At 30.6% G+C, this 15,720-nt stretch overlaps 1 protein-coding gene across 1 annotated transcript; it reads left to right on the top strand.

Moving 5' to 3' along the window:
- The first annotated feature begins 12,204 nt into the window (after window positions 1-12,204).
- Window positions 12,205-14,462, top strand: LOC105139935 (sodium-coupled neutral amino acid transporter 4-like). Its single transcript, XM_011046577.1, has one exon. The coding sequence runs from the start codon at window positions 12,461-12,463 to the stop codon at window positions 13,958-13,960; it is 1,500 nt and encodes a 499-aa protein (XP_011044879.1). The 5' UTR covers window positions 12,205-12,460; the 3' UTR covers window positions 13,961-14,462.
- The last annotated feature ends 1,258 nt before the right edge of the window (window positions 14,463-15,720 follow it).

Genomic DNA, 15,720 nt, shown 5'->3' on the forward strand with positions numbered 1-15,720 from the left:
AGAAGATCGATACCGATAACAATGTGTCAGATATAATGACCCAACCTCTGCTGAGAGAGAAGTTTGAGTTTTGCAGAAGGAAAGTAGGCTTGTTGGAGCCTCCTAAATTAAAGCTTACATGTTGATGAAGTTTGAGTTTTGTAGAAGGAAAGTAAGTTTGTCAAAGCCTTCTAAATTAAAGCTTACATATTGATCGTCAATATGATAAATTCCTCTTATAGGCTCGAGGTGGAGATTTGTTGTGTGTGGTCCCGTACCATGTGATGGTAGAACTACCACATTAATTAGTAAGAGTTGCCTTTTTTGAATTAAAATGCAGCTACCACTGTAAAAAGTAGTAGAGAAAATAGAAAAGAGAAAAGAAAAACAGGAAAAAGAAAGGAAGAAAAGGTAGTAGAGCAGTTTGTCTTTTTTCTTTGATTTCCAGCTCGTTCACTGTTAGATTGCACAAAGATTTTGATAACAGTTTCTAGACATGCTACTCTTCATTTTGAAAGGTTGGATCGAAGAATTTTTACGTGAAAGTTGGCTGTTTTAACAGAAAATAAGGCTGTTAGTGTTGTGAGTTTTTTTCAAACACTTTTTTCTTTAATCTTACTGTATTCCAAGAATAGATTATTTTTGATGATATGTATGTTTTAGCCTTTAGTTAAATCTGAGGAAGAATAGTTGTGAACCCACCATTTGTTAATAATAAAAGTTTTTAAATAGACAACGATTTCGTGGTTTTTCCCATATCGACTTTTCCACGTAAAAATCTTGGTTTTGATTTATATGATTGTTGCATTATATTTGTTGATTGTTTGATCCTAATTTTGATTTTATAAGGAGGGAAAAGAATTAGAACTTCTGAATTGTAAATTAATCCTAGTAGATTGATGTTCGATTATTTATTCCTAATTTTCCCAACATGAATGTTGCTCTTTTGGTAAGGAAGCTTGGAATTTGTGTAATAACAATCTGTATAGAGCTACAACTTCTCCTAATTCTTTTACCATGTGGCAATCTCTTGTTAAAACTTTTACTCAATTACGAGAAGGCTTCATTTATAAACTAGGTGGAGGGGATGTTTCAGTCTGGTTTAACCCTTGATTAGAAGAAGGGTATTTGAGTAATCTTGTTGAGTGTATAAATGTGTTAGATGTAGACTATAAAGTGAAGGATTTATGGACTAATAGGGTTTAGGACTTTAGCAAGTTGGAAATGTATATTCCAGAGATTGTTAGATACTGCATAATGGCTAGCCCCATTTCTTTATTACTTGGTGGAGAAGACAAAGTGTTTTGGGCAACTATTATGACAAGGATTTATTCTACGAAATTCGCTTATTCATGGCTTCTGAATAGAGATGGGTGTGTTCGAAGTGACTTGAATTGGAGCTGGCTATGGAAGCTAAATCCTTTATAGAAGTGTAAAATGTTTATTTGGTTGATTTTCCATGACTATCTTTGTTGCGCGGTGCGAGTCGGTACAATGTTGTTTAGCGATGACAGAGGCTTTTTGTCGTGCCTCTTGCGTGAGGAGTTGTGTGTTGGAAAGTGTTTTTTGGATTTAATCATAAAATTATGATTAAGGTTCAGGAGTCGCCACCTAGTATTATGGTTATTAGGAACTTATGGTTTGCAAGAGTCTTAGCAAGAGACTGGTTGTGCAAGGGGAAGATGCATCACCCCTAATACACCTTACCTAAAATAAGCTGTATTGTTTGATTTTTTTTTTAGTCGGGTATCTGTTAGTCTTTTTTAACGTTTAAGGCAAATTTATCTTTGTGAAAGAGTTTCTACCTTATTGGGTTAAATTCTAACCATTCTAAAGTCTGATTTTTAGCATTGTATTTATTTACATTTTATATTTTAAATACTTAAGGATGTACTTAATCGTGTAATTTTACACACCATAAATATTAAAGCTTACATTTGCATTAAAAAAATTGGAGAAAGATTTTTGACATGTTGATCAAATTCTAATGAATAGTCATAAACTAGTTATGATATCTATTTTTGGATTTTTTAACCTGAAAAAAAGATGTAATTTTTTTAATGAAAAATATGCTTGGAAAAATTTCAGAATTTGGTCGTATGCAACAAAATATTTTTTTTTCTATTGTGAAAATGTTTTGGAATTTTTTATTTTTTTGAAATATTTTAGAGAAAACCAGGTATTTTAATACCAAATTTTTATTTTACAATGTAAATACACAACCCGATATTATGCAAAATTGGTAGAAAAATATGTGAGAAAATTATTTTTTAATAATTTTTGAAATTTTTTATTTTTTTAAAATATTATAACATACACACACACATATATAAAATTCATATCCTCCATGAATAGTAGGACGTGAATTATATTTCACACCTACTGTTGTGAACAGTAGGAGGGGAGGAAGGGAGAAAAGGAAGAAGAAGAAGGAAAGGAAGAGAGGCTCACTTGGCTGAAGGGGTTATGGCTGCTATGATGAGGTGGTTCGGCTGGTGGCTTAGGGGACATCAGTTGAGGTGATGGTGGCCGGAGTTGGCTGTGAGAAGAAAAAAAAGTTATAGAGGAGAGAGAAAGGCTGGAAGAAGAATAAAAAGAAGGTCATGGTGGTTGCTTAGTGGTTGGTTGGTGGTAAAAATGGTGAGGGGATGTCATGAGGATGGTGGCTTAGGCTGTGACAGGGATGGTGGCTGGCGTAGGAAGAAAGAAGAAAAAGAAAACCTGCAACAGGAAGAAGGAGGAGAGGAAAGAAAAGAGAGAGAAGGTTACGATGGCTGCTCTATCATTAGAGATGAGTTGGGTTGATGGAAATGATGGTGGTAAAGTTGGTGATGATGGTGGCTGAAAGTCACGGTGAAGAGAGAAAGAAAGAAGAAATGTGCAGAAACCGGAAAAAAACTAGTTTTTTAGCTGACTTGGGACCCAAATTTCTCCTTCATCAGGCCATAAAATCCACCTCTATTTATAAGTGGTGGAAGAGGGCAATCTTGTCCATGGTAGGAAAAAATTATAGCCTTTGATTCAGTTAGGAAGCATTCCAATCGTCGATTCAAAGTAGATATCATGAGTTGCAAATCTGCAAATAAAAATTGACTGAGTTGGTCTCTTTAGGCTGTCACTAGAGATGATTTATTGCCATTTAGCATAAAATGATCATATGGTGTTGTAGAAAAAGTGTAGAGGATTATTTTTGTATAAGATTTGTCAAATTTGATGGATATTAGGTACATTAAATGCAATTACAAAGTACGTAACCGTATCAGTTTTTTCAGAGGAAAAAAAGAAGATAATGAATAGTGTCAATTCCTTTTTTAGCCAAAGTTCATTCCAGTCCTTTCTCTTTCAATTACTTTTAATTAAACCCTAATGGATCCTAAATTTTTTTATTTAATACAGTCAAGCCCCTAATTTCAATCAATTAACTTGGTAAAAATTAAATTTGGTCTCTTCAAATTTCAATCTTCTAAGTTAAGCTAAAATAAGGCTCTTAAACTTATTTTTTCACCAATTAAGCCCAAAATAAAATTAATTTGACTCATTTAAAGTATAATTAAGTTCTTGCACTTAATTAAATCCTTCAATTGGACTCAAATTAATTCTTAAACATAATTAAAATTTAATCTGGCCCATGATTAAATCAAATTGGCTTATTAAAAATTTAATTATGTCATTGGACTCAATTTTTATGCAAATTCATTCAATAATCATTCAATTTGACCTTAAATTTGCATTTTTGTTTTCTATTTTTAGGCATAATAGGGTACAAGTAGGCCTTGAATTTTCTCAAAAAATTACTGCTTGATTTTTTTTTTATAGCCCTTCTTGATCTGTTTTTTTACCACATTGTCAATTTTTATTTTGAAAAAAAATAATTTTTGAAGAATAACCCATAATTGGGTTATGACAACCTTTTTATAAATCTGGTGTGTTTTAACCACCATTTTGCTCTTAACTCTAAATGTTATAGATGTAATTATGGGGTGGAAGATGTCATTTATTTTTTAAGGGATTGTGAGCTTGCAATGTTTATTTGATAGAGTATCGAGTTTGACTCAAGAGCTAACTTTTGATATTTTGATGCAAAATAATGGTAATCTAAAATGTTGGTTGATGACACTCAATTCCCTTTTCTTATGGTAATATGGTGGCTTTGGCATCACAGAAACATGTTTGCTGATAGAGATGGGTACAAGGAGGACCCCAATGGTTCTTGAGGCAAATTTTACATTTTAGAGCTGATTGCCATGTGAGTTGGAATGGTAGGGATGCTGCTCGTTTAAATGTCGTCATGATCTCTTGGCAGCATCCAATCTAAAGATTCATTAAATAGGATTTGGACAAAAGCTCTATTGGTAATCCTAGATCTATAGGATTCGGAGTACTTCTTAGGGACTAAAAAGGTAATTGGGAGTATGCCTGGATTTTATGGGTGTATAGATTAAGGTCCCAAGTTGCTTTCAGAGCTCTTCACCTTGAAGTATGGCCTCTTAATTGTTTGGAATTGGGGTTATAGGCAAGTCTTTTATAACTCACACTCCATGGATTCTCTACGGCTAATTAAAAAATATAACGTTGATTTTCATCATTATAGTTCCATCATTATGGATATTCATTCTCTCCTCTCAAAGGAATAAAAGTTTAGCATCATTATACTCTTAAGAAAAGGCAATTATTGAGTGATTTTTCTTGTCAAATTAGGTGCTAAAGATCGGATAGAGTTTCATATTTGAGATGATTGATTAGTACTTAAAAATGCATTTTTATCAAGGTTTTATATCATCATCTTGCACTTGAAGTATCAATAACTCCTTAACTAAATTATGTTTTATAATAACATATTTAATAATATAAGAGACATTAATTTCTGGTAAATATTCATCTTAAATGCAGGTCTATTACACAAATAAAAGGATTGATTAACGAGTTTAAGTACTAAAATTAAAAGGATAAAGAGATGACCAAACTTAAAAAAGAGATATTGGTGTAGTCCAAATCGAAATATTGTTTGGTAATTGGGTCATATCTTGGTCTGTAAAATGAGGTATTTGCTATGCATTTAGGCATCTTGGTTTCCAGATCAAGATCACACTCTTGCTTTCTTTCTTTGTTTTTTTATAATGCTTAAGCTTTGTTTTTATTAATTTCTTATTTAAGCCTTTCATTTCCTTTCCTTTACTTTGTTAACTTTTATCTTATTTATTTATATTTCTCTCGTTCATTATGTTTGTCTAAGTTTATTATGTTAAGGTGAAAAGGTTACACTAATGGTTTAATAATAAATATAATGTAAACTTAACATGACTTTAATGTTTGATACTAATATGTTTTGTATTCGTTATCTTGTTCATTCTTTAATACCTTGCTTGTTAAATGACTAATCTAGATTTATGTTGTATAACACTTGGTACAACAAATACTTGACACTTTCATAGTACAAATTGTATGGTATAACTGACACCTATATTATGAAAGGAACTTGATTTGTTGTTAACATAAGTTATAATCATGAATACCTGACAACACTTATAAGTATTAATATTATTCGAATAAGATAACTAATGTACTCATATTAACAGTTTATAATTTGATTGGAACCTTCTTTATGTGTGGTTTCCATTTGAGTAATAAGAGTTTATACTATACTTGTTTGAAATGCCATTAGTGGATCTTCTAACCTTGATATTTGTTGTTATCATTGTTTAATCCTTATATTGATATTTTATCTTAAAGTTCTAATTAACTTCTTTTTTTTCTTCTTCTTTTATTATTATTATTATTAGTAGTAGTAGTAGTAGTACTACTACTACTACTACAGCCACTATTACTATTACTATTACTACTACTATTGTTATTGTTGTAGTGTTGTTATTTATAATTTATACAATTAACTTTTTTGTGATTCAACCTCGGTCTTGCGGGGTTATTTATTACCTCGATACTCCAGCACTTGAGAGAAAACATCAATCTTTTAGTCGTGTCAATGATCCTCCTATAAGGTTATCCTCTTTTCTACTTTAACTTTATGAACATTTGTTTTTGTAGAGGTTCTTTGTTTATGCCTTTTATTTTCCTTATACCACAAGAAAAAAAAACCATTCAAAAAGGTTTTTTAAATAATCAATTTTCTATTATGAAAGTTGTCGAGTTGTCAATGAGATATAATAAATTATCCAAGAATATTTGACCTCTTTTAAGAAGGAAATACAAGATTTGATAGAATCAACTAGAAAAGAAATATGTTATTTAGAAATCAATCAAAATTTATTAGCATTGCAACCAACAAATATTTTTCATATTGCATGAATAGTATTAGTGTACATTAAAGGTACTTGTTTGGTATTTTACTTAGATAGACAACTAGGCAATATTAATATTTATTTTTACCATAAAATTTTTTTAGGAAAATAAATGTTTATGAATGTTATGAGAAGGCAACTTGCCATGATTCAAAAATGATTAATACAATTTCAGTAGATAATAAAGTAAAACATACATGGAATTTATTAAAAAAATATATGTAAAAAAAATAATATTTAAGATCAAAATAAAAAAAATCAAAACATAAAAAAACATAAAAAAAATCGAGTCAACCTCTATTTAAACATCAAACACATGGCTAAAGTTATAAGAATACAATGACCTCATAGAAAGAAAAAAAAATTATGAAATTCAATTCCCAGTCAACACAATGTTGAGGAAAGAAATTGATTTCTTTTATAAAAAAATAAAAAAAAGTCTGAGTTAACTTGAGTTAACGTGATAACACGGCTTAGGTCGTAAGACTGAGATAACCCCATATAAATAAAATTGAAAAATACTATTATGAAGTCTAATCCCTAACAAACCCAATATAGAAGGAAAAAATAAAAAAAATCGATTAACAAAAAGGACCCTAAAAAAATAACATACTAGTAAACCTTGGTAAGACTATCAAACTATACGACTCAGATCATGTGAATGAGATTACCTAATAAAAAAAACAAAATAAAAGATTACAAATCCTGATTCTTAAACGAACTAAATATTAAATAATGAAATAAGAAAAATATTTAATTTTAAAAATAATAAAAAAGACTTAAGTCAATCTTGATTAAATTGCCAAACCTGCAATCCAGGTCATGAGGCCATAATAACTCCATAAAAAGGAAGGCAAAGAAAATTATAAAGCCTGATTTGCAACAAATCTAATGTCAAATGATGAAATTGAAAAACAAATAGGTGTAAAAGAAGGACCTAAAAAAAGATTGATATTGTCAACTCGAGTTAACTTTTTAAACCCAATACCTGGGTTATGAGACTAAGATTACTTTATCAAAAAAAATCATAATGCCTATTTCTCAATCAACTTAATATTGAATAATGAATTGTAAAAAAATTAATTTTTTTAAAGGACCAAACATAAAAAAAATACAATTAGAAGAATAATGAACACATTTGACATAAAAAAATGATATGACGCATTTCAGTTTTGGCTAGACAATTTAGAGTTTGAGGATAATAGAGAGAAAAGAGGGAGGAGAATAAAAAAAAGATGTTGAAGCCTTATTGATGCTTGTATGCTGACACGAGCTGCCTCGTTTTATTGTGTCGCTTTTAATGCCATCTAGAAAAGCAATGTTTGGACATCATAAAAAGTCACATGCACTATTATAGTGCACTGACTTCCATCACACATTGACATTTTTTGCATGTGTAGCCAAGTTTCCTTTACCTATCGACACCATTTTACCATATTTGTTTTAGTTTCAATTTTGATCACTCAACATTTAATTATTTTATATCAATAGAATTTTTTTTATATTGTAAAAGTAATCATTAATCAGAACCTGAATCTTCCTTTGATATTATAAAATTCTCATATTTAGACAACCAAAATGAATTGCTATGTCAAAATAAAGGCAATATGGAAGGATCAATTTTTTAAAAAATAATAGATGACAAAAAAAAGAACATGAACTTTTCTCTTGCCTATGCAAATTAATCCATGATGTTAGCAAACATTTGTTTAAGCTTCAAATTCGATCCTTGAATCTCTAATTCTCTTAAATCATTAAAACTAAATTTTATTTTTCAAACCAAGCATTAATCAAGTAATAAAATATTTTCTCGATATCATAAGATTCCCTCACATAGGAATAACAAATAAATCACCAAAACCAATCATGTTATTGCTAAATTTGACGTGGTTTTTATGAGGTTAGAAGAAATCGATTCTAGGTATTTGAGTTATTTTGATGTTGATTTAAAAGGGAAGAAAAAAAACTTATGTCCTCATGTTTTAGAAGATTGGAAAAAAGCTAGATCGTTTGTGAAGTTCTTGAAACTATTTTACATGGTTACTTTGAAATTGTCTAGCTCCTTGTATGTGACATCTAATTCCCTTTTTTATGAATTGATTTTCATACACACAAGCATATCTTAACTTTGTAGAAATGAAGATGTTTATGCAAGTAAAATGGTCATAAATATGATGACAAAGTATAAAAAATATTAGGGGGGTTAAGATACTCAAAACTTTCTGTTATATGTAGCTTTAATGTTAGATCCATCTTTCAAATTAAAGCATGCGAGATTTTATTTTGGGAGATTGTATAAAGTTGAAGAGGCTAAAAATTTTACAATAAAAGTTAAAGATACTTTGCTAAGGTTGTTTGAGAATTATATGAAAGTTAATGAGGATGTTAAAGTTGTTCATAGGATTGGAACTAGTGTAAATAAAGACGTTAACATTGATTTAATGGTGATTGATGATATGTTAGACGACTTAACTTCTCAATTTAAAAATATTTAGAGGAATAAGGTGGTGTAGAAAGAAAAAATAAGGTTGGAAGGTATTTGGGTGATAATTGTAAGGATCTTAATGACTTTAAATTAGATATTTTAGATTGATAAAGGTATAATGCTATAAAATACAAGATTCTTTCTAAAATGGCATAACACGTGTTAACTATCTGAGTATCTACGGTTGTTCTAGAAGCAACCTTCGATATTGGTGTAAACATATAATGCTATAAAATATAAGATTCTTTCTAAAATGGCATAACATGTGTTAACTATCTGAGTATCTACAGTTGTTCTAGAAGCAACCTTCGATATTGGTAGTTGTATATTAGATCCATTTCAAAGCTTTTTATCTCCAACGACAGTTCAAACACTTATTTGTTGTTAAAATTTGACACAAATTCCAATCACTATGAGGACCTTCATAAATTATATTGAAAATTCTAAAATGATTGAGTTAATTAATTTCTCTTACAATTTTAAATGTAGTTATTTTATAATATTGTTTATTTTTTATGTTTAATCTAGCATTTTAATTTATGATTTTATAAAATTTGGTGAAAGTTTAAAAATCTTAACTAATTGTAAATAGTATTGATGATGTTGGTGTAATCATGGAATATAATTATTTTGGGTAATTGATTTACATTACCTTATTAATTCCCTTTAAAATTTTGGATTGTTAATTCTTTTAATAGTCAAACTCTAATATGTTGTTAATTTGCTTTATAGCACTATCCTTATTGAATCTTTTGGTTTTTGCTATTGTTAAAAGTTTTGGATGTTGTTATCGCTTGATTTTTTTCTTCAAACTATATCAGATGCTTATGATAATTTATTATTGATTACTAATATATCTATTTGCTAATGTTAGCTTTTCTAGTGTGAGCAACATTTTTAATTTCAGGTGCCAAAACTTGATCATATATTTTTTATATTATATTGATTTGGATTTTCAGAGCCTTCATCTAACAAAAGTTTATTTGCACATTAAAGATTGCAAAAGCTAAGATGTGAAGCATTTTAAATTTTTTGTTACTCATATATATTTAAGGTTAATAAGGAAAGTTAAATTAAAAAAATATCAATCTACTAATTAGCTTTAAAAACCTTATAACAAATTAAAACTAATAAGAAAATTTTAAAGAGTTTGAATAAAAAGCCTGTAAACTTGATCTAAAAAAAATTGAAAGCTTAATTTAATATAAATTCATTTAAAAAAAATAAAAAAAGCTCATATATAATAGGATTAGGTTTCCTGGTTCTATGATTAAAAAAACCAAATTTCATCAAACCAAATCAATTGAATTTAAATTTTTTAAAATTTGAGTTAGTCGGTTTGGTTGATTTTTATAGCCTGACCTGCAAAGAACCCTATGTATAAGTCCCTTCCTACAAAACATCTCATTTTGATGGTTATCGGTATCATATTACTCGTAGCAACCCATTCGCTTGTTTTCTCTTCTTTTTCCCTCCAATAATCTTAGATTTATTTACTAGATTCTTTTAATAACACAAATAATTATAGATTTAGATATGTATGATCTACTATTTATGATTTTATTTGATTTATTACCTCTATTATTTGATTTTTTTAATTTGTGTTTGACTACAAGTTTGTTCATTACAGTCGAATTATAATTTCAAATGTATTTTTAGATGACATAGTTATTGGATATGTTGTTGGGAAGAAATTTTAATACCTCTCCGCAGCCTTATTTCTTTCATTAATAGGGGTAAATATTTTCTTGGATTAAGAAATATGAAAAAAGTCTTATTTTTGACAACTCGAAAAAAGAGACTTTTTTGAAATATGGTGAAAAATAAAGAGGATAAGATTATGCTCAAAATATCAGTGATTAATGTTATAGTATTAAGTTTCTTTTTTATTTGATTAAATTTAAATATTCATGCTTATAAATATTTTTTTTTTGGTTTACACGACAATGATTGTGTTTTGATGTGGTATATGTAATGTATGGTTGTTTACAGGGCAACGACTGCGTTTTAAAAGAACCATAAAAATAAATTGTTTGGTTATTGTGAAACACAAATTATTGTTAGTGGAACCCATGATTATTTTACGTTTCAACTGCAGGTTAACAAAAAGCATCTTTAAGCTGCTGCTTGACAGATGATGATAAGGAATGACCTAGTTAATCAATGTTGTTTCCTTTCCTTTATTCTTTGTACTTGCTGAATTCTCTCCTCTACTTTTCTCTTTGGTTTGGGGGACACAGTTAAAGACAATGTCTTGTTTTTTTTCTTTACCTTAAAGTTACTTTCTTATCTTCACTGTTCACATTACATATGAATAGAGGAAAATAACTGGTTTTCCTCTTCATTACTCACTTGGGCTGCTTTTCCCTTTCCCTTGCGTTGTTTTTTTCTTTTCGCCTTTGTCTTCCCCTTCCCTTGCATTGCTCTTCCCCTTTATTTGGGTTGTTCTCCATTATTTTGCAAAGTGAACAATAGAGAGTGTTTTCACTGTTCTGCTAAATCAGGTATGCATTGGACTAGTCCCACTCCATAAAATAAAAAATTCTAATCAAATTTCTCAGATATTATATTTTATTAAAAATAATTAGTATTTAATATTAATCAATAACACTATATAATTTTATTAAACGAATTGCTTGATGATATAACATTTATAGAATTTGACATAATTTTATTAAACGGATTGCTTGATGATGTAACATTTATAGAATTTGATTGAAATCTCAATTTTGTTCCAGTGATATTTTACATGATATTATTGCACGATTAAAAAGTCATGTCAATTGTAGTCTTAGTTGGATAGATTTCATATATAATAAAATTATAAATAGTTTAATGAAATAATTAAAAATATTTTATATAAATTATTTTTTATTTTATGATGTAATAGCAGTAGTTAAGTTTACAATATTAAAATTAAAAACTATCAATATATATATATATATATATATATATATATATCAATTATTTTATAACCTCAATTTCAAAAGTATTTCTAAACTAAATATATTAAACTATTTTTTATTCAATATTAATTTCAACCATATTTTTAACCAAAAATATATAAATATTAAATTAATTTTAACCAAAATATTTTTTATAATATTTTTTAACTAAAAATATATAAATATTAAACTAATTTTAACCAAAATATTTTTTATAATATAATGTTTTTTCAAATTACAATCACAAAATCTACTGTAATATCAAAAACACTTGTAGCGTACATTAAATTTTGTTTTATGTTTTAAAATTTTAATTTTTTATTTTAAATTATTTTTTAGTATTTTTATGTTGTTTTAATGTATGAATATAAAAATAATTTTTTTAAAAAAATAATTTAATATATTTTAAAATAAAAAATATTTTAATGGTAAACTTTTATTACGGAAAACAATAAAAAATAATTATTATTTCAATATGTGAAGTCAGAGATTGCCCAAACCCACCAATAGCAAAACTTCTTTCTCCTTGAACTCTACCCTCTATCTCTTTCTCTGTCTGTGATTCAAAACAAGAAAAGGGAAGAGAAAAGAAAACAACTTTGACCCAGAGATCTAGGGTTCTCCCTCCTCCCTTCACCTCCATTTGTCCTTCAATCTATTCTATTCTGAAATCTTCACATCACAGCACATACTTTTTTTTTTGTTTTCTATTCTTTCATCCTTCTGTATCTGTTGTGTGTGTGTGTGTGTGTATAATGGACAGCAATTACACAGCTATATCAAAGAGCTCATTTGTAGATTTACAAATACACGATGATATTCAAAACCCGTTACCCCAGAGAAAGACCCACATCAAATTACTACCTCTTGATGATGTTGAGAGATTTACTGATCCCAAGATTGGCAATGGCCAAAATTTTGAAGAAGATGATGGTGATGATGATTATGGTGATGATTTTGATATTGATGATTATCCACTTGTTTCGAAGACGAAAACAAGTAAAGGTTCTGGTGTTCATGGTGCCGTTTTTAATCTCACTACGTCCATTATTGGCGCTGGGATTATGGCCTTGCCTGCTACAATGAAGGTTCTTGGGTTGGTTTTGGGATTTGTGTTAATAATATTGATGGGTATTTTGTCTGAAGTTAGTGTTGAATTGTTAGTTAGGTTTTCGGTTTTTTGCAAGGCTTCTTCTTATGGTGATGTTGTTCGGTATGCGTTAGGCAAACCGTCTAAGGTTTTGTCTGAAATTTGTATAATTGTGAACAATGCCGGTGTTTTGGTTGTATATTTGATTATTATAGGTGATGTCATGTCGGGATCGCTCCATCATGTGGGTGTTTTAGACCAATGGTTAGGAAATGGTTTTTGGGATCATAGGAAGGTGGTGATTTTGGTTGTTGTGCTGGTTTTTTTAGCACCCCTTTGTGCATTGGATAAAATTGATTCCTTGAGCATGACTTCAGCTGCTTCGGTGGCGCTTGCTGTGGTTTTTGTTGTGGTATGTTTTGTTGTTGCTTTTGTTAAGCTCATTGAAGGGAAAATCGAGGCCCCGAGGATGACCCCTGATTTTGGTTCAAAGAGGGCTATTTTGGATTTGCTCGTGGTGATTCCAATCATGACAAATGCTTATGTTTGCCATTTCAATGTTCAGCCTATATACAATGAACTTGAAGGACGAACACCACAGAAAATGAACAGGGTGGGCAGGATCACAACTGTTCTTTGCGTTGTGGTTTATGCTTCGACTGCTGTTTCAGGTTATTTACTTTTTGGTAAGGATACTGAATCTGACGTGCTGACTAATTTTGACAAGGATCTTGGAATTCGTTTTAGCTCTGCCTTGAATTACATTGTTAGGATTGGCTACGTTCTTCATTTGGTTCTCGTTTTTCCTGTTGTTCATTTCTCTCTAAGACAAACAGTAGATGTCTTGGTGTTTGAGGGATCAGCTCCCCTTTCAGAGAGTAGGAAAAGGTCTTTGGCCTTAACAGCTGTTCTATTGGCACTGATTTTTTTTGGGTCTACTATGATTCCTAACATCTGGACTGCTTTCAAATTTACTGGGGCTACAACAGCGGTTTCATTAGGTTTTATATTCCCATCTCTTGTTGCATTGAGGTTAAGTCACAGTGGGGAGGATTTAAACGTTGGAGAGAAGTTTTTGTCATGGCTGATGTTAATATTGGCTATAATAGTTAGTATTGTTGGAGTGATTGGCAATATATACAGCCTCCAAAGCAGTTCTGAATGATTCTGAGTACTTGCTGGAGTTGCTTTTGTGTAACTGCAGAAATTCTCAAATTTGCACAAAATAACGGGGCTGTGAATTCTCTATTGTCATCTTGATCACTGCCTACTTGCATCAAACCATCAAGTCAAACCGGGTTTGACACTTTGCCAAGTACACTGTTTCAGTCTGTGAAGTTCTGGGTCCAGTTCAGAAAGTCCTCTGTGGCTTCCTCTTTTTTAGATATGGTTCAGCATTCATGAATACTTCAGGAGGTCCCTTCAGTGGTTACTAGCCATCTTCAAGTTGATTGAAAATTATACAGTGTCAAGGGAAGTAGAACTTTATTTATCCTCTGACAATTCTCAATGGAAGCTGTTTAAACGGTATAATTCTGCAACAAGACTTCTATTGTAATTTTTGTTAGAATAAGTGTTGGTGGAAGCTTTATTAGTTCTTCGTTATATGAAAACATTCTTTTCAGTTTTTGTTTTGATTATAAAATTCAACTCCTAGCCTTTCTTATCGTTTCTTTTTATCATGGATACGCTGCTTGCCCAAGCTGCATGTGTTTCAAGTTTTCAACAACGAAGAAATGAGAACCTCAGCTAATTCCACTTGATATAATGTTTCTCTACTCTTAGTGGGCTCTCCATTATTGTGTGAAAAAATAACTTGAACAGCAGATTGCATTTTTCAGTTCAGTTCTTGCAATATCCAATCTTTCCTTATTTTATGGTCTCGAAGCTGTGAGCGGGGAATTTAACTAGTTAAATTGGCATTTCTTCCATATTCATTATTCATTTTAAGTAAAGGGCATCCAATTAGAAAGCATTTTCTTCTCATTGGCAAGGATGGCATGTCATTAGTAAAATGGAAGAACGAGCCTATGACTCAACTTGCAGGAGGAATGGATATAGAACGCCTATGGCTCAACTTGCAGGAGGAATGGATATAGAACCCTTTAGTCTCTCTCTCTCTTTAATGGGACAGGAGGACATAGTCTCTCTCTCTCTCTTTAATGGGACAGGAGGAAGTGTTTCGGTGAAGGCACAATCCCTATAACAACAGGAAGGGGCTTGCTCTAAACTTGAAGAGGCATTCTCGCATTTAGGTGAAGGCAAATCATTTTCCGATCATATACTAGATGTCCTGCGGGTTGGTTGTGGATGAAGGGAGAAAACCCAGCTTTACTTGTTTCACTTTATTTAGGAATGAAACGATATCCCATCCACAAGTAGTGCAGTCCACCAGCTAAGCTTTCTATTTGTCTAGATAAGAAAGCATTCAGACTAAATAACTCAAGATGCCATGGGAAACATTACCTTGAAAAAGCGGACACCAAGACCTTAATAGGATAATAGGGGAAATGGATTTTTGGAATAAGGGGAGCACCAAAGGGAATGTGCAGAGGCAGGTGCCATTGATATAGCTGTTGTCAAGCACACAGCACAGGCTTCAAAATAACAGCAATAAAAACTGCATCCTCAGTTGCTAAATGTAGCTCAAGAATCTGGTTGATTTGTAGAGAACGCGGCACAACGATTTTATCTCAGCTTCACTGCAATGGTCACAGACAGAACTTCCTTTAGCAATTTGAGATGGTCGGCACTTGTGTCTTGATCTCGTTAAAACAAGCCAACTCAGAGTCCCTCCATAAAATCCTGTGTTCCAGTCACAAACAACAATAATCAGCAGCAATGAACAACAAAAAATAATCATGAGAATATAGTAGTACAAAGCCAAAAAAATAACAATGAAAGAGTATAATCCAATTAATTCAA

The sequence above is a fragment of the Populus euphratica genome, unplaced genomic scaffold (assembly GCF_000495115.2).
Source record: "Populus euphratica unplaced genomic scaffold, PopEup_1.0 scaffold203.1, whole genome shotgun sequence".
NCBI lineage: Eukaryota > Viridiplantae > Streptophyta > Magnoliopsida > Malpighiales > Salicaceae > Populus > Populus euphratica.